Source organism: Leucoraja erinacea, chromosome 16 (assembly GCF_028641065.1).
Source record: "Leucoraja erinacea ecotype New England chromosome 16, Leri_hhj_1, whole genome shotgun sequence".
Classification (NCBI taxonomy): Eukaryota; Metazoa; Chordata; class Chondrichthyes; order Rajiformes; family Rajidae; genus Leucoraja; species Leucoraja erinaceus.
In genome coordinates, this window is record NC_073392.1 from 16374969 (window position 1) to 16401143 (window position 26175).

A 26175-nucleotide genomic window follows, 5' to 3' on the forward strand; every position below is an offset into this window, starting at 1 on the left:
GGCATCTGCCCAACGTGGTGCTTTGAATAAATCTAAAGAAGCTGCAGGCAGTCTTCCTTCATCCAGACGTCAGCTCTTGCACTGACGAGTGGGATCTCAGGACAGCTCCACATCCAGACTTAGCTTCATAAACCGAGCATTCACAAATTAGCTTCAAAGCTGCCCTGTGCCTGTGAGGACAACATGAGCAATAGCTGGAGTAATTCAGCAGGTCAGGCAGCATCTCTGGAGAAAGGGAATAGGTGACATTTCAGGTCGTGACCCTTCTTCAGACACAAAATCTCACTGATACATTTTCTCCAGAGATGCAGCCTGACACGCTGAGTTACTGCAGCTTTTTGCATCTATCATCTGTGTAATCCAGCATCTGCAGTTCCTTCCATGTTCCTTATTGTTCCAAATGCAGTTCTCATTGTTCATGTTGTATCTCTTCACAACAATGAACCCCAATACAAGGCTTGAGGAACAACAACAAAGCACTTTGCTGACCTTGAGACTCAATACTGAACTCAACTATTTCACATAACAATTCATTTTAACTTTTCTTTCCTCTCTCATAATTTGCTGGGTATTTCTTTGTTTTGGCTTTCCAATAACTGATGTGTTTGGCATCTTACAGTCCCAGTACATTCTTTTGTCTTAGAATATAGGACAATACAGCGCAGGAACAGGCCCTTTGGCTCATTATGTCCGTGCTAAATATTATGCCAAGTGAAACTAATTTCCTCTGCCTGCATGCTATCCCTCCATTCACTGCAGGACTATGTGCCAATCTGAAAGCCTCTTATCTGCCTTTGTTGCTATCTGTTGTTTCTGTTCTCAGCTCAGAAAGCGTGTACGACCTAGACCTCCACCCTCTCACAGGTATTCCCATTGTTCTCTCCATTTAGCCGTTCTCTGCAACTTAAAACAAGCCAGTTTTCTCACTGATCCAGTTCTAATGAAGATCCATTGACCCAAATCATTCATTATGTTTCTTTCTTCACAGGTAGAATCTGGCCTGTTAAATATTTATAATCATTCATTTTAATGTATGTTCCATTTAAATTTGTGCTTCAAGCTTTAAGCTCAGCTGTATCACAGAGTTAAATTCTTTAAAATAAATCGTGAGAATAGAGCAGGAAAAGCCTCTAAGCGTGGTTATGTAGACATAATGTTATGGCTTGTGGTGAATTAATGCACAGTCTCTTTTAGTCTAGAACAATGGAGATCAAAAGGCCCCAGACTTTTCCCACCGTCTGTACTAAGTTAGCTGATCGCTTTGAGGAAATGTGGTTGAGGTGTTTCAAACGGTCTCAAAATACTTGGGTTAGGAAAAAGAAAACAAACCCCAATTGCTCCACTCCTCATTGTTATTCATGGACACCATCTGTGGCTATGCCTGTATTTTTGCCTCTAACGGAAAAAAAAGTTTAGTTTCAATTGCCATATCAGAAACTTGAGCACCAAAGCTCAAGGTTAATGTTGCAATGTAGTACTGAGGGCATGCTGCCGTGATAAAGGTACTGTCTTTCATATTGGAAATTAAACCAAATGGTCATCTCTGAGACCTGATGAACACAAATTAAGTTGTATAGTGGAGCATCCTTGGTATCTTAACCAATAGTTATCCCTTTCACGTCCTAAAAAACAAATTATCCATTCTTTATTCCTTTTGTGAACTTTCTATGAATTGACTTCCTTGTTCATTGTTTGAATGCTAAAATGCAAATTCACTAACTATAAAGTATTTGTGATGTCCTGAATTAGGCATGGGGGGTGGGGGGTACCCTGCAAATGCAGGCTTCCTTTGAGCTTAGGAATTATCAAGTATTGCGTAAAAATATAGCAACAAGACTTGATCATGAAGTCCCTCACGACAATCCAATATTCACTTTGAAAACAGACACAAAGTGCTGAAGTAAATGAGGGTGTCATGCAGCATCTCTGGAGAACATTGATAGGCAACTTTTCAGGTTGGGATCCTTCTTTAGACTGAATGTAGTCGGGGATGGGGAAGGGGCGGTGGAGGGAGAAGGCAGAGTGGGAAAATGGTCGTTGAGTATCCACTTGGTCTCACCGATTAAAGAAGGCCACATCAGGAGCACAGAATGCAGCAGATGAGAAAGAGGAAGCACACATGAAGCTCTGTCTCAACTGGCATTGCTGTTGGGGTCCTAGATGGGTGTGAGGGGAGGAAGTATAGGGACAGGCTTTACACCTCCTGCGATTGCAGGGGAACGTACCTGTGAAGGGTGCAGTTTAGGGGAGATGGGATGAGTAAACTAAAGAGGTGCGGAGGGAGTGGTCTTTGGCAGAAAGCAGAATGGGAAGATATGACTGATTGTGGACATGTTAGAGAATGGTATGATGGTGGGACGAAAGGTAAGAACCAGGAGAACAGGAGGACTATTCCTATTCCATCATGGGAGAGGGGGAGCACAAGCAGAACTACAGCACAGAGGCAACATAAAAGTGGATCTATCCATGCCAGAAGTGGAGAAACCAGGTTTACTAAAGAAAGAGGACATTTCAGATGTTCTAGAATGGAGAGCCTCATCTTAGGGGCAGATGCGGTAGAGATGGAGAAATTTAGGGTAGGGAATGGTGTCGTCGCAAGAGGCAGGGTGGAAGGTGGTGTGGTCCAGATAACTGTGGGGGTCAGTGAGTTTATAGTAGATGTTAGTCGATAGTCTTTTCCCTGTGATGGTCAGAGAGATCAAGAATGGGGAGGTGTCAGAGATGTGAATTTGTCCAAGTAAATTAGAAGACAGTGTGGAAGTTAGTGATAAAGTTAATTAAATTAAAAAGTTCGACACGGGAGCAGGAGGCAACTCCAATGTAGACGATGATGTAGTGGAGAAAGTGTTGGGGGATGGTACCAGTGTACGTTTGAAGCAAGCACTGTTTGACATAACCAACAAAAAGGCAGACATAGCTGGGAACCATGGCTAAACTTTTATTTGATGAAAGTGAGAGGTCAAATAGAGAAGTTGTTGAGAGTGAGGACCAGTTTTGCCAGGGTGGATGGGAGCATTAGGAAAGGGTAATTAATTGGCCCTTTGCTCAAGGAAGAACCATTTTGATTGGGAATGGTGGTGTAATGGGACTGGATGTCCATGGTAAAATAAGTCAATGAGGGCCCAGGAATTTAACGTTATTGAGGAGTTAAAGGGTGTCTCAAACATAGGTCAGAAAGGACTGGACAAGAGGGGAGAAGATGGAATTAAGGTATTTAGAGATGTTCTATTGGGTAGGAGCAGATAGAAACAATGGGTCTATAAGGGCAGGCCTGTTTGTGGATTTAGGAAAGGAGATAGAAGCAGGCAGCACAATGTGGTTGGACATTTTTTTTAGTTTTTAACTTTCGTTTTTAGAGATACAGTCCCTTCGGCCCGCCGAGTCCGCGCTGACCAGCGATCCCCACACACTAACACTATCCCACACACACTAGGGACAATTTACAATTTTACCAAGCCAATTAACCTGCAAAGCTGTGCTTCTTTGGAGTGTAGGAGGAAACTGGAGCACCCAGAGAAAACCCATCCAGGTCACGGGGAGAACGTACAAACTCCACACAGACAGTACCCGTAGTCATGATCGAACTCGGGTCTCTGGCACAGTAAAGCAGCAAATCTACCGCTGTGCCACGATGCTACAGCAGAGACTATAGAGGGAAGTTCACCAGCGCTGATAAGATTGGAAACAGTCTGGGAGATGGTAGCCTGGTGTTCGTCTATGCGGTCATGATCAAGGGGTAATTAAGAGGAAATGTCCAGGAGTTAACACCTGTCCTCAGCATGGTGGAGGTGAGCCTTCCAGAGTACAAAAAGTACTGCCCTTGTTGGCAGGTTTGGAAACACTATCTGGATTGTTACTGAGTGAGCGGAGGGCTGTGTGTTCAGAAGGTGTGGGTTTGGAGAGGGCAAGGGGAGTGGAGAAGTAATGATGGCTGATGATGCGCCTTTAGTTGGAAATAAAATGGTCCAGAGAAGGGAGAAGGCAGAATGCCAGCAGCCTGTGGTGTCCATGAGGAAGAGGAGGAGCATTGGAGATGCGAGCAGTGGTCTTCATTGTGAGACGAGGACTCCTTTCCAGAGTAAAAGGGGCGGAGGAGGAGGAATCGTGGGAAGAGCTGAACATCACGATGGGTGGAGAACACATTTTGGTCTGGATGTTGGGGTACACAGCTACGTAAACGCAGTTTCCCCATGCTGTCATGGATGGATCCCTCCCCACGTCTCCTCTGTGACATGCAGGTCTGCTCTCACTCTACCTCCTCCCTCAGATGGAGCAAGGATAGAGTTCCCTTGGCCCTTACCTTCCACCCCACCACCATTCATATTTAATTAATACCAAGGCTCTGCTTGTGCCTTCTAACTGGAGATGGTTGGGAGCAGGGCTTCAGCAGGGCTCTTCTGGATGCATGCCCCATCTGTGTAGTTTAAAGTTGGGAAAGTGAATTGAGAGAGATGAGTGTTGCCTTCAGTTAAAACCCACATTAACTTCCAAAGAAAATCAATGCACAAATAATTGCCAAACAAGACCAGATGATTGCCAGGTCAAAGGCATGGAGCCTCCGGCATCCTTTCCTTTACTGCTGGTAGGTTAAGCTCCCTCTCATTTTACCCCACCTTTGATTCACAGCATCAGATTCAGCAACCTTTCCATCTTCCTAACCTTGCTGTGTGTTCCACAGTAAAGCGGTGCTGGCTCAAAGGGCCAAATGACCTACTCCTGCACCTATTGTCTATTGTCCAGTGATTGATAATAGCCAAGTAAGTGTGAAATGAGTAAAGGGAAGGGAAATAGCAGACCAAAGACAAACACGACTTTGGGTATATAATTAGCCAAGATTATACAATACCTCCTCCTCCCTTTTTCCTTCCTAATGAAATACTGAAACGTGTAAAAGCAGCTAAGTACTACGCCATTCAAGATGGCGGACAGCGGGGGTGATGCGCCGTTGTGTATGGCCGCTCCTCCTGCTGTCCGTCCTTTCACCCTTATTTATTTTTATTTTTAGTCCTGTTCATATCAGGTGTTTATTGGAGGTCTTATTTTATGTGGTGGGTGGGGGAGGGGAAGGGGGAAATTATTTTTAACCCCAGTCCTACCTGGTCGGAGATGCGGTTTTTCTCCGAACCGCATCTTCGTCCTCTCTGTGCGGCCTAGTCGAACTGGAGCAGCGCTGAGCGGCGTTTCCTGCGGGGACTGCAGCTTCGACGGCGGTGTAGATGCTGGGACATCTACAAGGAGCGGGCGATGCCTTACCGGGTCGCCTTGCGGTAATCTCCGGGGCACTGTGACCGTTGACGGCACCGCGGAGCCTGGGATCCGAGATCGCCAGTGTCGGGGGTTCGGCCGGCGCGGCCTGTGAACTTTGGTCGTTGCAGTCTTCGGGGGGGAAGCGGCCGCTTCAGTCCTGGCTGCTGATGGATGTTCACCGACGCCGATGATCCAGCTTCACGGCAAGAGGGCCTGAAGACACCGGGCTGGCTGAGGAGGCCAGATATAGGCCCCGACCTCGGGTGGACTATGAGGGGGAGAACTGGATATTTTTGGTGCCTTCCCTCACAGTGAATTCTGCTGTCGGGGGACGTTTCATGTTGATTTCTATAGTGTACTGTTTCTGTGTCTTTTTTCTTTTTCTCTTTTTTCTCTTTTTTTGATTTGTATGGATTTATTGCATTGATCTGTTCAATTAATTTAATCAATCTCTGTAAAGCACTTTGGTTCAAATACTGGTTTTGTTGAAAAGTGCTATATAAATAAATATTATTATATTATTATTATTCCTTCTCCGCTCCCCACCCCCCATCAGCTGTCTCCTCCCACCCCCCCGGCCTCGGGCTGCTCCTCCTCTCCCTTTTTCCTTCCTTCTCCCCCTCACCCCCCATCAGCCTGAAGAAGGGTTTCGGCCTGAAACGTCACCTATTTCCTTCGCTCCATAGATGCTGCTGCACCCGCTGAGTTTCTCCAGCATTTTTGTGTACCTTCGATCTTCCAGCATCTGCAGTTCCTTCTTGAACACTTATAAAATGCCTTTATTTGATTGATCCAATGATCCTGCAATTGATGAGTGCTTTGTGGGCCATTACATTATTTTAGTAAAGCTTTGCCTGAAGTGCCTTAGACAACCGAAGCAGACAATTTATCTCTGATGTCCCAGAGGAAAACATTTTACTACCAGATAGCATATTCCTAGCCCCATTCCAATCTGCTGAGAGGATTTCAGACCAGCATTTATTCATTTCTAATTGATATACGTGGTACTTAACAGGAAGAAACAAGTTCAAAAGTCAAAACCATGTTTGGTCACATGAACAGACAACAGACATGACTCAAAGTCTAATTGCCTAATGGAATTTGACCCTCCGGTTTTCCAATTTAGAGTCATTAACTATCAAAGTCAAGTGCAAGGTTCAACAACTGTTACATTTGCCTCAAGCTTTATTATTCTAGTTCAGTCTTTTTGCAGTGAACTATTCGGTAGGAGTCATTTGGGCCAATCAAGTATGTGGGTTCTTTCAAAGAGCATTCTAGTTTATCTCAATATTTTTTTCAAACATTTCTGAATTATTTTTCTTCCTCTTTGTTTACCTTTTGAAAGGGCTACTATCAATCGTGCATTTACTGCCTCGTTGAATTTCAAATTCAAATTTGCACAACGGAAAATCATTCCTAATTCTTTTGCCAGTGACATTAAACCTACCTATGTTTATTAACTTTTTAGCTCATGGAAACAGCTTTTTCTTTATCCAAGAACTTCACATTTTAAGTGATTCTTTTCACTTCCAAAGATATTCATTGCTTGTCACATTTGCACTTTAAGTTTTACAGATTAATGAAAAGGACACCCAAGATGAACTCTTCCCAGTCTCACCCCGTTTAAAATGTGCTCTGCCTTTATTTTTAACCCCACACGATCCTTAATGTCCTCACCTATTTTCTTAACCTGCCCAATCCTCCCACCTTTTTCCCACACTGAATCATCAGCAGACATGGATAGATTACATTTGATTCCTCTCTTTCAATGCAAATTGGAATGAATAGTTGGACCCATGCAGCAGCCTACTTCCTCTCAACCCAAACATTACTTTATTCCAAATTTGCATGTTCTGTCAGTTAATCACTCATTCATGACTGGAACATTATACTTTTAGTATCACTTTCTCCAATTTTGCATCATAACCAGCTGCGTGGCACCTTATCAGCTTTCTATCCTTCTCAAAAGACCTCCAAGTTTGATCATTATCAACATTTTTCATTGATTACACACACTAAAAGTAACATTATCTCCTGTGAAGCGCTGAAATTCCTGTTTAGAAATTTTGGATGGAGGTGGAATGGGGAGGAATGTGGATAATCTTTCAGCAGAACTTGCATGCTCCAATACAAGCTGTGAAAGCAAGTTAGGGATTGTTGATGGAAGATGAGGAGTAGTACCTTGTTGGAATGGGAGTCACAGACAGATAATAGTCTGGGTCGGTGATGGAGAATTGAAGTTCCAGGCAAGTGGAAGCTCAGGGCCATCCTTGCAGACTGAACTAACGTGCTCCTCAAAGCAGTCATCTATTCTGCTTTAATTTTCTCTAGTATAAAAGAGACCACACCATGGGCACTGAATTCCATACACTAGAACGGAATAGGCACAAGAGAATCATTGATACAGCCAAAAGGTTCTTCTGAATTTCTGTTTTGTAGGAAAAGAGAAGATCAAATGCCCAATGTTGCATCTCCTGTGGTTGCTTTAGAAAGTGGTGCAGAATGGGCAATGGTGGGTGAAGGTGAAAGATTGGTCCAGGGTTTCGCAAAAGTAAAGGCCACTTAAGAATACTGAAAGGGGAGCGGAGGGAAAGTTGTTCACAGGGAATCCCGTTGAAAGTGGCAGAAAATGCAGAAGGTAATCTGTTGTATGTGGAGGCTGGTGGAGTGGAAAATGAGGATTGGGGAATTTTATTCTTGCTTTAAACAAGTTTTGCAAGAGATACTTTCTCTACCTTTCACTGCTAAGTGTCCCAAATTTTGAATTGCTATTTTAAACATATAACCTCACTCTTCAAAAAAAGAGAACCGAAAAACCCTGGAATATTTCATTTGTGTACAAGTCAGAGTACAGTTTGAGTACAATACAGTTTCTTGTAAAAAAAAAAAATGCATTTCAGCTTGAGAATGAAGCTGAAAACTATCTCTGCCAAAGTTTACCCAATGTGTCAATAATTCATCTTGATATCCAGTCAAGCTTGTTATTTTAATCAGGCTTTTCATTATCCACTGACCTCTACTAGGCTGCAATGTACAGGGATGGGACCTCTGACTCAGGGGTGGAAATCAACTGTGACTCCCTTCCCGCCACTCCAATGAAATCACAGCATGTTTGCAAATTACTTTATAAACAATGATTGTCCAGGCCTGTCGTTTACGAACGGTAACCCCTGTTCTAAATGGGTAAATCAGGATGGGTGATTGCAGTTAGTCCAATCGCAAGCAAACAGCATTAGTCAAGGCCAACCTTTGAGAAACTGCTAATAGTCGAACAACGTGATAAAATGCCCTTCAATCCACCGAGTCTGCTCAACATTGAGCACCCACTTACTCTAATCCCATTTTAATTCTCCCCTTGTATTCCCATCAAGTCCCCCCCAGATTCTACAACTAAGCTACACATACTAGGGACAACGTACAAAGGCCAAGTAACTTACTAATGCACACGTGTTTGGTATGCATTCATGTATTCACGTTATTCAGTGTATCTGTACACCATGGATGGTTCGATTGTAATCATGTATTATCTTTCTGCTGACTGGTTAGTACGCAATGAAAGCTTTTCACTGTACCTCAGTAGAGTGACAATAAACTAAACTAAACTACAGCATGTGGGAAGAAATAACAACACCCAGAAGAAACCCTAAAATAAATCGTTCACAGGGAAAATGTGTAACTTCAACAGATAGCAGCAGAGGTCAAGATTGAACCTGGGTTGGTTGAGCTGTGTAAAAGCAACATTTTGCATTTGTTTGTCTCGAACGATTTTACTTTGATACAATCTTTCTGATTTTTTGGTTGTATTTTCGGAATTTCTCCCTGTGACAAAAACTAATGCGTCTACAGTTCAAGTAAAACACGTTTTGTAAAAGCGCAGGTGGACAAAAATGCTGGAGAAACTCAGCGGGTGAGGCAGCATCTATGGAGCGAAGGAATAGGTGACGTTTCGGGTCGAGACCCTTCTTCAGACTCACCCAGAAACGTCACCTATTCCTTCGCTCCATAGATGCTGCCTCACCCACTGAGTTTCTCCAGCATTTTTGTCTACCTTCGATTTTTCTAGCATCTGCAGTTCTTTCTTAAACATCTTTCTTAAACACATCAGCTCTCCTGGGTAGATCGCCTTACCAGTTTCTGGGTAAGACCCGGTGGAGCCCACTCATATGTGACCGTGTCAAAAGTTGGATCTTTCCTCGACACAATAGGGTTGGTTATGATCATTCTGTTCCTTTTATAAATGCGAACTCCATCTCCTCCCTTCACCCGGGCAGTCAGATTGGAATATTTAGAATCAGTCAAAAGCCGGCCAATTTTCCGATCATCCTCCGCATCAGAGGGCAGGCTGTGATCCTCTTGGTTGCATTTGCATGACTTGCATATCTTTCTGTGTTAAGAGAAAGAATGTAACATTAGACTGCTTGCATTTTCCGGTGAAGGAATGACCATCAGCTGGTAGGGCAGTGAATTAGTCATGCCACAGAATTAGAACACTGGACCTATAAGCATGAATGCATCTGATGGGAAAAGTTGCACTTAGTACAATGAAGACTGCATTATGGAGGACAGACTGTTTAATCTCTATACAATGTCGAGAATGATCCCAAGGATGCTGTGATGTGATGAGCATTTGACAGCACTGGGCCCGTACTTGCTGGAGTTTAGAAGGATGAGGGGGCACCTCATTAAAACTTACAGAATAGTGAAAGGTATAGATAGAGTAGGTGTGGAGACGATGTTTCCACTAATGGGAGAGTCTAGGACCAGAAGCTATAGCCTCAGAATAAAAGGACGTACCTTTAGAAAGGAGATGAGGAAGAACTTCTTCAGTCAGAGGGTGGTGAATCTGTGGAATTCATTGCCACGGACAGCTGTGGAGGAGGCTAGGTCAATCGATATTTTTAAGGTATAGATTGATAGATTCTGGATTGTTACGGGTGTCAGGTGTTACGGGGAGAATGCAGGAGAATGGGGGGTGGAGGAAAAGATAGATCAGCCATTATTGAATGGCGGAGTAGACTTGATGGGCCGAATGACCTAATTCTTCTCCTTATGAACAAATAATTGAGCAATTATTCATTGCTTCAGTAAAGCCTGGGGACTCATTTGGGATTCAAGCCAGAATGAAATGAGCAAAAGGATTTCTCCTTCCCTCCTGGTGTCAAGAGTCACAAGAAATTGGCAAGTTCACAATTCACTTTGCAGACAGAAAGAGCCCATAAGCACAAATGTTCTCTAAACTTGGCATAACATTACATTAGCAATCTGCTAACACCTCTGAGCTCACTATAGTAGTAACTCAAGAACTGCAGTGTCATAAATGGAGCCATTCTGAAGTTGGAGATAACAGCAATGATACTGAGAGAGCAGGGCAGCATCACCCTGTCGACCTGACTGAAAAATGCTTATTGTAGATAAGGCTTCATACGTAAACAAATCATTCAGTTGTTCAACATTAATGTGCCCACACAAATGCCAAAGCTGCAAAGCTATATCACCAAAGGTGAAAGGCAAGAGTGAATTATTCCCTTTCCCTACCTTCCTCCCCATCCAAATGATCCCTCTCCATAATGAATTCTTGCTGGTATCCTCTTTCGCCACTGCCTTCACAATCAGAGTTTGCCCAAAAAACATTGCCAGGGATATCCAGTGTTCCTTTTCTATTCCAAATCATATATTTTTTTGTTTGACTTAGAGATACAGCATGGGAACAGGCCCTTCAGCCCACCAACTCCATGCCGATCAATGTTCGCCCATATACTAGTTCTATCCTACACACAAGGGACAATTTACAGGAGCCAATTAACCTACAAACCTGCATATCTTTGGAATGTGGGAGGAAAACTGAACATCCAGAGAAAACTCACGTGGTCACAGGGAGAACATGCAAACTCCGTACAGACAGCACCCAGGTTAGAATCGAACGTGGGTTTCTGGCGCTGTGAGGCAACAACTCCACCACTGTGTCACTGCCCTGTTTCTTAGGTGCTTTGTCCTCCTTCCCATAGCACTGACCCCTGTCTCTCACTTCTTCTCCTTCCTAAGCTGCCTCTCCCCTCTTTCACCAACCCCCACTCCCCATTTCCCAAATTCAGTTTCCCCTTGCACCAAGTTTTGAGTGAGAAACACAAATCCCTGTGCCCTGGGCATGTTGACTACAGGATCACCTGAAATAGTCACAGATTTGAGAAAGAGGAACCCATCATGTAATAGGAACCTAACTCAGCCCAACCCTATATGGACTGTGTATGCGCATGTGAAGGAGAAAACAGCTTTATTCTAATCCCTGCATCAAATCATGACTCTTATTCCCATGGATCATCCATACCAATGAATTGAGGAACAAACAAATCATATTCCTCGACTTAAAACTAAAACTGAATTTTGGGCATTTGTCCAGCTCATATTTCATTGGCATTATTGGGAATTGTCCATTGCCATTTTAAAAATGATCTTTGACAGGAACACAGCAAGATATACGTGCCTCAACACGAAACAGAATTTTGTTTAGAAACTGACCACAGGAAAGCTGAAGATGGATGTTTAAACTGGAGCATTGTAGGATACTCTCCATAGAGGAGGGCTGTAGAGGCTTTGCAGGACGCTCACTCTGCAAAGCCCTCAACCAGTTGGGCATTACGGGGCTGGCAAAGAAGTTCAATCCACAAGCGAAGCCACAGAGAAAGCCACTAGGTGGCTTTGAATTAAGAGGGCTGATCCGTGGGCGGTTGCTGCTGGGACGCAAGTCGGGGCTTGATCAACCCCGGCTGGGTCGCCTGGGCGAGGGTTCTAATGTTGTGAGACCTGAAACACCCGATGACCCCAGGTCACATCGCTGAGGATGCATCCCAGCACATCTAGAAGATGTATCTTTCACACTTGCATTAATCATTATCCCATGAAACTCTCCACAACCCTGTATTCTTTCTATGAGCCAAGTATCGATTTAAGGCAGTTTGGAATTTAGAAAAAATTACGGCATATAAAGCAGACTATTAATTTCCATGGATTTCAAATACATTGGTTTTTTTCCAAGCATGTGATGCCGTTTGGGAAACAAAATAGAGGTAGGTCATATACAGTAGGGCATTGAAGAACTTGAGAATGTGTCCTGACCTATGAAATCAGTCCGAGGAAGGATCCCAACCCAAAATGACACCTATCCATATCCTCCAGTGATGCTGTCTGACCCACTCAGTCACTCCTGCATCGTGTATCTTTCTTCATAGAATACAAGAGTTAGGACATTAAGTTGCAACATTACAAAATAGTTAAGCCGCACTTGAATAATTGTGTGCATTTCTGGTCATCACACAAACGTAAGGATGTGATAACACTGGAGAGATATTAGAGGAGATTCATTGAATGTATTGGAGAACTTTAGTATTGGGGGGAGAGATTAGATAGATCAAGTTTGTTTTCCCTGAAGTGAAAGAGGCCAAAGGGCAATCTGATAGAGATATAAGTACAACGTCATGAACAGTGTGGAAAGGTTAGATGATTAAAAAATATTTTTCCCATAGTAGGCATATCAAAATCAGAATGGACATAGACATAATGAGATGGAAGAATTTTTAAAAAGAGAATTTGAGGGGTAATTTGCTTTAATTTCCCCCCACATAGAGAGTACAGGCAACCCACATTTTACACTAGACGTCTGAAGAAGGGTTTCGGCCCGAAACGTTACCTATTTCCTTCGCTCCATAGATGCTGCTGCACCCGCTGAGTTTCTCCAGCATTTTTGTGTACCTTCACATTTTACACTTGTTTGAAGTAACACTCTTTTTCAATTAATACTAAAGCCTGATTTACACGCACATATTTTTGGAATAACTCGCTCAAATTTACACTTGGTGGTGCAGTGTATGTGTGTGTACGTATTTTTGAATTACATGCTGTTTTTCAATTATGTAGCCTGCACATAAAATGTGAGGTGCCTGTAGTTCATTTCCAAAACGCGCTGTCAGAGAGGTGGTGAAATGAGATACATTCACATTTAAGAGGCATTTAGACAGACACTTAAATAGCAATGCATAGGAGGATACAACCCCAATGTAGATAAATGGGATTGGAGCAGATGTACAAAAAGATTGGTGTGCACTTTATGAGCCGAAGACACTGTTCCTGTTCTGTACGACTTTATCTAAGCTTAACTTGATGAAAAGGACGCATCACCCAATTTTAATCTGCATAGATTCTTCAAGAAACAGAGTCCCTGGGAGGGTGGGTTGGAGTTTTGATTTTCTGCATACTCCTAACCCCACACCCAGCACAGATGTCAACACACTTGGGACTGGGTGGAAGTATTACTTGAATCTTGCATTGGCCAGCCAGGTTTTCCATACTGCCAACCCCACAGGCCCTTACAATTTAAGAAAACAACCGTGGACTTAGAAAACTTTCTTATTCCCCATCTGGAGCAAGTTAACCAGAAAAACAGAAACCACATTGATAATCAAATCCAAATAATGTATTTCATATAACGATTCCTATTCAATCTGTTAAGGCCTCCCTCCTCAGCGGCATCCACAATCCTCTATTCACAAGAGAAAAGAGAAACTTTCAGCTGCAATAATACTAAATTGATCTTTAAGCATTTAGAATCAGAAAAGAAAGGACAGATGTTGCTTACAAACACAGTGTTAGTGGACCAACATTTTTGAGAAGCAACCCGTGTCTCTCTAGACACTTAATCTTCAACCCTTCCAAAATCACTGGTTTCCTTGTGAATGGGAGAGACAAGGTTTCCAAGTTTCAATGTCACAAGTTCACGAGTTATAGGAGTAGAATTAGGCAATTCGGCTCATCGAGTCTACTCCACCATTCAATCATGGCTGATCTCTGCCTCCTAATCCCATTTTGCTGCCTGCTCCCCATAACTCTTGACACCCGTTCTAAACAAGAATTTGTCTATCCCTGCCTTAAAAAGATCCACCGACTTGGCCTCCACAGCCTTCTGTGGCAATGAATTCCACAGATTCACACCCTCCGACTAAAGAAGTTCCACCTCGTGCAATTGTAATGTTACACATGCTGATCCATGTGTGCATATAATCCACCATGCATTTGTATCTCCTTGTATCTGTTAGTGCTTGCAGTTGAATCTTACACTAATCAGCCGTATGAAAGTAAAATTCAATTAGAATTATTTGTTAATCATTTGGAGCAGGGGTCAGCTATTGAGTTCCTCGAGACAGTTCTGCCTTGCATTTTGGTCATGGTTGATTAGTTTCTCAGCATCATTTATTGTTCTATTGTTCTTTGGCCTAAATTAATTAATACCTTTAAGAATCTGAAAAATAAAACTCAGGCCATTCAGCCCCTCACGCCCGATTCACCATTCAATGATGGATGATCTACCTTAGTACCGTTTTCCTGCTCTAGCCCAAATATTCCTCAGAAAAGTCCTTAGTCTTGAGGAATTCTATTGACCACATGACTGAATTCTGTTTGAGCGGGAATTTCAATTTCCCGCACCCTTTGCTTGCTGTGATTTTTGTGATCCATCACTGGTTGCATGATTCAAACTCATTATTCAGGATTCCCACAAAGTAAACTGCTTCTCACCACCAATCTAAAAGGAAAGTGGAGGCTCCTAGTCTTCAAAATGTAACATTTATGACCTGCACTAGCCAGAATCGATTTGTCTTGCTTTTTTGTAAACTGGACATGCTTGGCCAATTTCTCACATAGTCATCTGATCTCTCGAGGTCATTTCTTGTCAGAGGCCTCCAGTCTGAAAAAACAATCCTCCGTCATGTCAATGGATCCCATGTGATGTCATCTTCTACACCAGCCTACTACATTGGACCTTATTCAAAGTGTTGAGAAAGTCCATGCAGATGCCTAGAGCCTTGCCCTCATCAATCCTCTTGGTCACCTCTTCAACAAACATCAAATTAGTAAATAAAAATTCTCTTGCACAAAGCTTTGCTGACTATCCCTAATCAATTCTAGCCTTTCGAAATGCAGGTAGATTATGTCTCTCAGAATTCCCTCAATTAACTTTCCCTTCACTAATGTTAGACTCACTGCATGTCCTTGCAGCCCTTCTTGAATAAAATGCACTCTATGAGCCACCCTCCAGCCTTCTGGTACCACATCTATGGCTAAGCAAGATGCAAATATTTCTGCCATAACCCATATATTTCTTCCCTTGCTTCCATCAACATGCGAGGATATACTTGGTCAGGCCCTGAGGGTTTTCCCACCTTAATGTGCCTCACATAAAGGGTATTGATGACATTTTCGTTTGAGAAAAACAATAAATTCTTACTATCCAGGTCTCAAACTTAAAAAAAAAATTCAGATGAATGGTATTAAGTTTACTCAAAATGGATTTAAGTGGTTCTATATCTATTTAATAGTCAAACAGTTAAGGCAAACTTGTTTTTTGAAATACATTTCAGTGCATTACATCCCACAAACACTTATTGTTCATACAATGCATCTTATAATGAAATCACAACAATGCAAAGTATTCACTAGGATGTTGAACTATAATCCAACTATAATAAGCAGACACAGAACAATTAAGAACAGGAATGAATATGTATGTTGGTGTGGTATCAAATAATTAATAACGAAATAATGAAAAAAAAACAAAGGCAAATGAATACCTTAAAAATAGTTGTAATTCAGATTAAAATAATTCATATTTAAACTTGCATATGGTTCATGCCAGAGTCTGGCAGACAGAATGAAGCAGGAATTGTCTAAAAGACATCTCATACGTGACTGCAGTCAATAGACAAAGCCTAAATGTCTAAACATTTCTTTATTAATAGGTTACAAAAAATGTGCAATTTTGCCTTGCCAAATAAAAAGGTATTTTATTTTTGGACACCAAAGTGAATAGAAATTTAATTGACTGGGAGTGCTCTGGTATGCTTTTAAATATGACAAATATTCATTCATAAAGTAATGAATTACTTCCTTGAAGAGTGTTTGAGCAAGTATCCTTCCTGCAGGTCACTGGATGAAAAGGTAAAGGAAGCAAATTCATAGTTACGTTCAAACAGAAATTGCATATACAGTAGAGATGAAAAAAGATAAGTCATCTGGGGGACATACAAGGAAAATAGATTTTTATAGTGAAATCATTTTGGGCCAAATGGGTTTCCGTTGACCTGTGAGATTTTATGAACTACTAGACTAAGTGGGACCCGTGGGTCCCATGTTCACACGGGAGGGCTGGCCCCCGACGCAATATTCCACCTCTCCACCAATTACTTCAACCCAAACAACCATTTGCAGTGCATTTTTACTTCAACCCAAACAACCATTTGCAGTGCATTTTTACTTCAAACCAACCATATTTTCATTTTCAAACCACATTAAGGGCACTCACAGTTGAGTAGACATGTGTTCAGTGTTATTCAGAGCTCAGAGGGATGTGACCCTCTGGCTTCCTCCATCTTGCAGAGATTGAGTGAGGCACACCACTTCCTGGTTTTATAGTCCCTCCAGTAGGGGCAGCAGGCGAAAAAAATGGTGAATTATTTAAAAACATTAATATCTCTCTGATTTTTCATCGATGGGAAAAATCCTCGGGTCCTGGAAGGCGGAGGGGGACTCTGGGCGAGGTGGCCAAAAATGACGGCCATAGGGGGCGGCGTTCTCTCGGAAATCACAGCACAGCGAGCCAAAAGCGGTCAAGATCAGACTTTTAGTAATATAGATACATGGATCATTTACCTCCAAGGATGTGGCTCAAATGCCTTACACATCCCTCTGCATCCTAGGCACGGGGTTCCTTTTCCTGCCTGATGGAGAATGGACATCTGTAAAGAAAACACAAGTAATACATGAAACAAGGGAATAAATAATGACAGCATGGCAAGCACATATCTGCCTAACCAATCTCCCGAGAAATACTTCTTCAAAATGTATTCCTATTCTTTAGGCCAAATAACAAATACTAAGATAATTATCCACTTGAATACACATTCAGACTGACATAACTACATAGAATTCACCCCGTTACAAATATAGATACCACATAAGATATTTTTAGTTTGCCCATTATGCTTATATTAGCACGTTGAAAGTGCTTTCCTATTAGCCCCTTTCCCTTCACAAGGTATCAAGACTGATACTTGCATTTGATCAAATAACCATTACATTGAATGGAACTCCAGTCGATATATAAAGTCATAGAGTGATACAGTGTGGAAACAGGCCCTTCAGCCCAACTTGCTCACATTGGCCAACATGTCCCAGTTACACTGGTTTCACCTGCCTGAGATTGGTCCATTTTCTACCAAACTTGTCCTATCCAGAGGACACTTATTTTAGAGCAAATAGACAATTGTTCTACAAAACCAAGACATCAATGCAAAATAATGTTGAGAAAAGGCTGAAAATATGTTCACCATGCTCAATGATTTTATTGCATTTTCCCCAAATCATCAGCAGTTTGAGATCTCTTTCCAATATGGTTTAAAAAGAAAGACTTGCGCAGCTTTTCAATTTCCTGCTGACAATGCATTCAAAAATAAAATGTCTTCAAAATGTTTGAAGAGAATGATGAATAGTTCATATTCCTTGGAGATACAGGTCCTTTACACCCCTCCGAGTCCAACAAAGACGAATATTGTTTTACTTAAAAATTGGCCAGAACCTATTAATCATAATTCCTCTATGCAATTCTTAGCTGCACCCATGACTAGGCTGTTTACAATATTCTATCATTGAAGTCCATAAACTTCAAGCACTCAACATAATGTCCACTAAAGTCCAACGGTATTCTGGAAGTTGCAAAGTCAACAGTTATTTTTATAAAAAAGATAAAACGATAAAATCAGGCAACATTGGCAAAAATAGAGGAAAATAAACTATCGCCTGGGCTGAAAAGTATTTAATTTATTATAAAGATCAAGTTCAGAGAAATAATAGTGTGAAAGCTTGCTATGAGTCGCAAAGGCATTGGTTAGTAATAGTGAAGAAAAATAATGTTGATAACAGCCAACAATCCATAATGGAATGCTCAAACTTGGCTTAGCGCCTCCAATTTTGGCAACCTTCCATGTATCTTGCAGAACGAAGGAAGTCTGCACCAAGGCATCCTTTCAAAGGGGTGAAATGATGAAACGCCAATTACGTCTTGTGTTTAGTTTGAGTGAAACTCAATTTTTAAAAAAAGGATCACCATGGATCATCAATTTTTACCAAATTTTAGTAACTTGAAATGGTTTGGGGAAAGAGTACTAGAAGCATAGAAACATAGAAAAATGAGAACTAGAAGCATAGAAACATATTCAATATGATCATGGCTGATTATCAAAAAATCAGTATACCTCTCCTGCTTTCCCCATGTCCCTTGATTTATTTAGCCCTAAGAGCTAAATTTAACTCTCTCTTGAAAACATCCAGTGAATTGGCCTCCACTGCCTTCTGTGGCTGAGAATTCCATATATTCACAACTCTCTGGGTAAATAAGTTTTTCCTCATCTCAGTCCTAAATGGCCTACCCCTTATTCTTAAACTGTGACCCCTGGTTCTGGACACCCCCAACATTGGGAACGTTTTTTCCTGCATCTAGCCTGCCCAATCCTTTAAGAATTGTTTATGTTTCTATAAGATTCCCTCTCATCCTTCTCACCCAGTCGACCCATTATTTCTTTATATGTCAGTCCCGCCATTCCAGGAATTAACCTGGTGAACCTACGTTGCAGTCCCTCAATAGCAATAAGGTCCTTCCACAAATTAGGAGACCAAAATTGCACACAATACTCCAGGTGCAGTCTCACCAGGGCCCTGTATAACAGCATTAGGACCTCCTTGCTCCTATGTTCAAATCCTCTTGTAATAAAGGCCAACATGCCATTAGCTTTCTTCACTGCCTGCTGTACCTGCATGCTTACTTTCAGTGACTGATGTACAAGCACACCCAGGTCACATTGCACCTCTCCTTTTCCAAATCTGACACCATTCAGATAATAATCTGCCTTCCTCTTGCCACCAAAGTGGATAACCTCACATTTATCCACATTATACAGCATCTGCCATGCATCTGCCCATTCACCCAACCTATCCATGTCACCCTGCAGCCTCATAGCATCCTCATCGCAGCTCACACTGCCACCTAGCTTTGTGTCATCCACAAATTTGGAGACGTCGCATTTCCTATGTCTAAATCATTAATATATATTGTAAATAACTGGGTTCCCAGCACCGAGCCTTGCAACACCCCACTAGTCACTGCCTGCCACTCTGAAAAACACCCACTAATTCATACTCTTTGCTTCCTATCTGCCAACCAGTTCTCTATCCATGTCAGTACCCCACCCCAAATACCATGTACTCTAATTTTGCACACTAATCTCTTGTGTGGGACCTTGTCAAAAGCTTTTTGGAAGTCCAGTTACACCACATCCACTGGCTCTCCCTTATCCATTCCACCACTAGTTACATCCTCAAAAAATTCCAGAAGATTAGACATTCTGTCTCTGCTTTCCAAATGTGCTGCTATAACAACTTTAACAAGCGACTGAAGCATCTTCCCCTCCACCGATGTAAGGCTAACTGGCCTACAATTCCCTGTTTTCTCCCTCTTAAAAAATTGGGTTACATTGGCTACCATCCAGTCCACAGGAACATTGGAAAATGATCACCAATGCATTCACGATTTCTAGGTCCACATCCTTGGGATGCAGACCATCAGGCCCTGGGGATTTATCTGCCTTCAGTCCCAACCGTTTACCTAATACCATTTCCTGACTAATGTGGATTCCCTTCAGTTCATCCCTCCCACTGGATCCTCGGTCCCCTAGTATTTCTGGGGGATTGTATGTCTTCCTTAGTGAAGACAGTACCAAAGTACTCGTTTAACGGTTCTGCCATTTCTTTGTTTCCCATTATAAATTTACCTGTCTCTGATTGTAGGGGACTTATATTTGTCTTCACACTAACAAACCCTCATACTAACTCATTAATCAATGTTCAAAGACATGTTAGCACTATGTGCAAGGCAAGGCTAATGGCAAGGCAGAATGTATTTTTCAATACCATCGATATTCACCGATGTATGCATGCCAACAATGATTATAGAATATAGTTTCACACCATTAACAAATCTAAAAAAATAAATAACCAAGACACAATGAAGATAGAGGAATAAAATAGGCAATTCACAAAGTTAAAGTGGAACATGCTTCAGGTGTGCATTAAACCTCCTACTTTGTCCCAGCATTGTTGCTAAAACTATCCTTAGAAGAATATTCTTCATCAAATTCCCGTTTTATTCTCCACACCTTACAGTTCAATGGTTTTGGATCTTCCCAATTTGCCAATTACTTGTCGTTCCCATTACACTGGGTACAACAGGAATTGCCAGTAAGCCTTTGATTTACAGGACGACCGGAACCATGAGAGCGAGATTCTTTAAAAGTCCTTTCAAATTGGGACTGGGTTCAAACCCTGCACAAAGTAGTAATTGTGTAGTTTTTGTAACTCACTGCAAATTTGCGCAATTATTGCTTGCGAATGACCAGGTTCTAAATCGATAAATATTGGACAGATTGTTGTTTAAAAACACTAAAGGAAATGGAGACCAGAATATAACTGGATTCAAAGTGCAAAAACAGCATGATCCTAGCCAAAATGCTAACTTGATCACCACCTGGCCAGAATCACCTGTTCCCTTCTAAGCTTGTCACAGTGTACAGGGTTTTGTTGTTAACCTTGCCTTAAAAACAGCTATACTTGTTTGAAAAGCCCCATTTCCACCTTTGCCTGCTGTAACACCTAAGAATTTATTTTAAATATATTAGATATTGAAATATTTGAAAAGTCATTAAATCTATCAATTTTAATAATCAAACCAACACTAAAATGCTTATAATTTAGGCATTTCTCAATTTACCATCATTCTATGTATACATTTTCTGCAATAGCGTCTTTGACTGGTTTAAGAGTACATATCCTGTTTGAATCTATTCTTCACTATAATGAAAAGTACACCCCTCACCTCCCAAACACCACACCAAAACACTCGATGGTACAAGATTTATTAACTTTTGCTTAATGAAACATTTTCCAGGAATGTAACAATCATAAATCAAAGAACATTCTGTTATAGAGACCCATAAATAAAATTGAGGTAACTAAAAACAGTTAAGCAACTTACTCTTTGCTTCCCAGTTCTGCAATCCCTATTGAAATCAGCGGGGTCTTCAAATGTGAAAGACCTCGACTTATTACTGTTGTAAGGTCCAACTGCCGGCAGTTCCCAATCTAGTTTATTAAATGATTGAGCAGTTCAAATGCCCAATCCTGTATTTATTTCTTACATTCTTTCTCTGTGCCATTCAGATATCGTACTGCAGCAGACACTGTTTAATTTAAATATACAGGCCAGCCTGCAACTCGTGCTCAATACATTTACCAATTTGAAATATCTACTTTATGATGTACACAAAGAGACCATGGTGCCAAGGCAGACTTGTGGGTCTGAACATATTTACACAGGGCATTAAAATTAGTCCAACTATGTACACCTATTGCCCCCAATTAACATTTCTGACATTTCTACTACATTTCACAAAAGGCTGCATTAAAAACAAAATCACTGCAAATGTGATAAGCCAAACACTAATCACCATTCATTATCAGTATTGCATTGGTCTCAGTTTAAGAAAGTCCTGGAAGTTTCCAACATTGTACAATATTTTGTGTGAGAATACTGTGGAACACTCTCTGCTCATCAATCAGAACTACATTCGAAACAGAAATTATTAAACCGGAAGGATGTCAACAACATCTCAGGAGTCTGTAACTATGCTGGAATTGCATTCAAATCCAAAAATCGGGGGCTTACTCTCCCAAGCACCAGCCAAAAGCAGGTTCACCAGCTTCTATGGGAATGCAGATAGGTATTATTATCAATGTATGTTCTTCTTAAAATAACTAGTAACAAGGTGAGATAGTTGTACTAAATAAAATAAAAAAGGGGAGAAGATAAATAAAATAACCATTTCCCCTTATTTCTTTACCCTATCCCCTCACCTTTTCAGATTGAGCAACTATGATGGTCAATTTTGAAATTATGATGTTTAATTTTCGGAGTTTTTTGCCATTGATAAAGGGCTGAATATTGTGTTTAATATTTTCAATTCTTTTTTCCAGCAAGTAGTTATTGTGCTTTTGATATTTCTATTCAATCTTACAGATTGATTGCTCATGGCAGAGAGGAATAATGTTTTAAACCATGATATTTTAAGAAACTGCTTTTCAAATGGGAGGAATATTTCTCCTTTCAATAGGTCCTTAGATGTTTGCAGAGGTGGGAACACAAAGATTACACAGTCAGAACATATGCAACAAATCACTAGAGGTACTATCTCTGAAATGCATAGTACAAAGAACATCAACACTGCACTGATCAGAAGAGTAACACTGATAAGTGAAGGTTTCAACAGTAAGATAATCACAATTAAACGGCTTTGATATAGGACCCTGTGTTCTTTCCAAAAGCACAGGCATTTCTACATGGAAGAATTCAATCGGTGGTGCAATCGTGCAGTTTTACACAGCTCACAATAACTGCACAGATGCAATAGTCTAGTGCTGATGGAATTGTGTTGATGATGAAAAGAGAAACTGGTTGAAAAGAAATCAGCATTTTTTCCACTCAAAGAAAAATGTGAAATATGAATTAGGTGTCCAATGTTGTCAGTACCAGTTCCAATCTAATCTGTCAACTTTAAAATCCTTCCATCATTCTTCACTTTATGAAGTGTCTTTTAAAAGTATACTCATTGACTGGATGTGGGCACTGGTGGCGAGACTTACATTCCTTCACGAGTCAACACATTCTCAGATCAGAGAACACATGGATTAACTAAAGACTGCTTATTTTCTTCATTGAAGAACATTACTAAACCAGAAGGATTTTTACATACAGTCAGTAACCATTGCACCAGCCTTTATTTTAGAATTTAATTGGAATACTTGAACTTGAATACACCCAAATGCAATGATGGTATTTAAACTTGTGTCTTCAGATCACAAGCTCAGTCCTCCAAACACTTGACTAATAAGCAAGTTCCAGCGTGTATGCTTGCTGTATCTACCACCCCAAAACACTTTAAAAGCAGAAAATGCAGGTAATGCTCAGCAGGTCTAGCCACATGTGCAGAAGGAGAGGCAGTGCTCATGTTTCCCTGACAAAGAATCTTTGACCTGTAACAATTGCTCCGTTTCTCTTCCCACAGTTGTGGCGTGATCTGTTGATCATTTTTAGTATTTACTGATTTTATTTTAGATTTCCAGCATCTTCAGGTTTTGTTTTGATTACCACCTACAGCCATTTGAAGTTTTTTTGATGCAAAGTCACTCATGCAAAAGTGGCAGTCAATTTGTGGACTAACTGGGGGGCTGAAACATTAATAGACAATGGACCATTCGGCCCTTCGAGCCAGCACCTCCATTCAATGTGATCATCCATTGAACAATGTGATCATCCACAATCAGTACCCTGTTCCTGCCTTCTCCCCATATCCCACGACTCTGCTATCTTTAAGAGCCCCATCTAACTCTTTCTTGAAAGTATCCAGAGAACCGGCCTCCACCGCCAGTTCTCACCATAAGGCAGAGAATTCCTCTGTCTTAACCCTAAATTAATAACCCTGTCTCTCTCCACAGATGCTGCCTATGACTGGGTTACTACATCCATAATTTTCTGCATTTAATATTTTTTGCTTTCCATTAATTGCTTTCAATCATCGATGGTCCTCTATTTTCTCATCCGACTCCCTGGTCATATCCCTGTTCTTTAATTCACCCTAGCCTTGAATGTGCTCATTGCCCAGACAGCCACAGCTAAATCCCTGGAGTTGCAACTTTCATGTTGAACTTTCAAAATTCATGTTGAATATTCTGTTTTATTTCAGACAAAATGCGGGACGTTTTCATTTTTAATTTTTCAAAATAAAAGATTTGAAAATGGGATAAACTGTATTTTTCTTCAGGAAGACAAATTATTACATGTCAACTGTTATGATTACAGAGGTTGTTAAGCAGTAATCATAAATGAGTCTGTCATGAAAAACTCAACCATCTCATCCAATAAAATGTAATGTTTTTAGGAGCTTTACAGGGAGAATATTTTATAAGTACCTGACATTTCCATCAGATCACAAATCCACTGGTGGTGTCCAGATTGGGGTGGCACTGAGGGCAAGGCCACAAAGAGTCTCAACCCAAAACAACACCAATTCCTTCGCTCCAGAGATGCTGCCTGTCCCACTGAAATACTCCAGGATTTAGTGTCTATCATTGCAGATGTGGACATCCCCAATCTTCGTCGAAAATACATGCACTTCTTTGAACCAGTTCTATTGCCACCATTTAGAAACTGAAGTAAACATATTTTCTCAAACTCAGTTAAAACGTGCAGGCATTTAAGTGTCTAGGGTAGACATTGGGCATATTTGTTTATGATTATTGTCATGTATGGCAAGACACAGTGGAAAACAAAAACTATGTTCTGCATTCTATCCAGTAAATCAACAAATCACATTTGTGCCTCCTTCCATTTATGGACACTATAAACTCAATAGCTAGCGGACTTAATATCTGATCCAAATAACGTCTGCAGATTGAAAAAACACAAAGATCCCAGCATTGTACAAATAGTTTGTTTTAAGAATTGAACAACGCTCTGTTTATTAGCTGTTAATCTTATATATTATGAATTCAATTAATCTTATCATGATCCGACTGTAAATTAATATTTATGATACATTCATACTCTGATGCAAGACTATTTCAAAGAAAAATAATAATATGGAAAAATGCTCGATTGCTTTAGCAGTTGTATTGGAATCCCATTGTGGTTGGGAGAGACACATGTTTTCATCCTTCTCTGATCAGACAGCGGAATTTGCCTGTGGTCATTGGACTAGACCCACGGACTTTTGGATTATTTCAGTGCAGAATTTTCAAAGAAAGGTTAGTCACAGCTCCCACTTTGTTTTATAAGAGAAGGTCTACAATTAGCAGTTGCAGGCGAGGTGATGCGAATGAGATCAAGTTTATTACAGGTGCTGTGATTTCTGACAGAAATAAATATACTGTCAATGGATCAATATTAACAAACTTCTGCAAAAAGCTATCTTTTCCATCAAACGTCTCCTTAAATCATTGCAATTATTAATATAAGCATTGATTTTCAGGATTGGAGTTAGCAATGTAATTTCACTTCTAAACAGACAACAGATAATTTTGTGAGGAAAAATTGGTCTTTTTAGTGAATCCTGAATGATTTCATTTCAGTGAATCCTGAATGAACGCAGCGGTACGGTGGTGCAGCGGTAGAGTTGCTGCCTTAGAGTGAATCCGGCACCGGAGACCCGTAGTCTATCCTGACCACGGGTGCTGTCTGTGCGGAGTTTGTATGTTCTCCCCGTGACCCGCGTGGGTTTTCCCCGAGATCTTCGGTTTCCTCCCATAAGACCTACAGGTTTGTAGGTTAATTGGCTTGGTAAATGTAAAAACTGTCCCTAGTGGGCGTAGGATAGTGTTAATATGCGGGAATCGCTGGTCAGCGCGGACCCGGTGGGGCGAAGGGCTTTGCTTCCGTGCTTTATCTCTAAACTAAACTAAACTTAAACTCAACTATACTTCTGCCAAAGTGCTTGCAAATGTGAATTCACATTGAGATGTTAGATTATATTGCTTACTTTTTATTGTACCCTGTAAAAAAGCGAAGCTAAGCAAGCAAAATTCAGCAAGAAGCAATACTGTGTTCTCTTTCTGCCCAGTATCCTGCTAATGCTTAGCCACAGCATGAAAATATTTTACATTTGTACAGTAATTTCTTCAAATTCATTTTTGAAGTTTCCCCAACCAAGTGCATATTAAGCATAAGAACAACAACAATGGAGAAAATGGAGAGCAGAGGACAATAGGCAATAGACTGATGGCACC

The 26175-nt window shown here is 41.0% G+C and overlaps 1 protein-coding gene across 1 annotated transcript in view; it reads right to left on the reverse strand.

Annotated features, from left to right (window-relative positions):
- The window catches only part of lmcd1 (LIM and cysteine-rich domains 1), a 67568-nt gene that overhangs the window by 30953 nt on the left and 10440 nt on the right, over nt 1-26175 (reverse strand). Inside the window, exons 2-3 of the mRNA XM_055647730.1 lie at nt 16942-17027; nt 9376-9631 (exon numbers count right to left, since the gene is read on the reverse strand). Of these exons, the coding sequence (XP_055503705.1) occupies nt 9376-9631; nt 16942-17027 (342 nt within the window). The remainder of the gene's footprint in view (nt 1-9375; nt 9632-16941; nt 17028-26175) is intronic.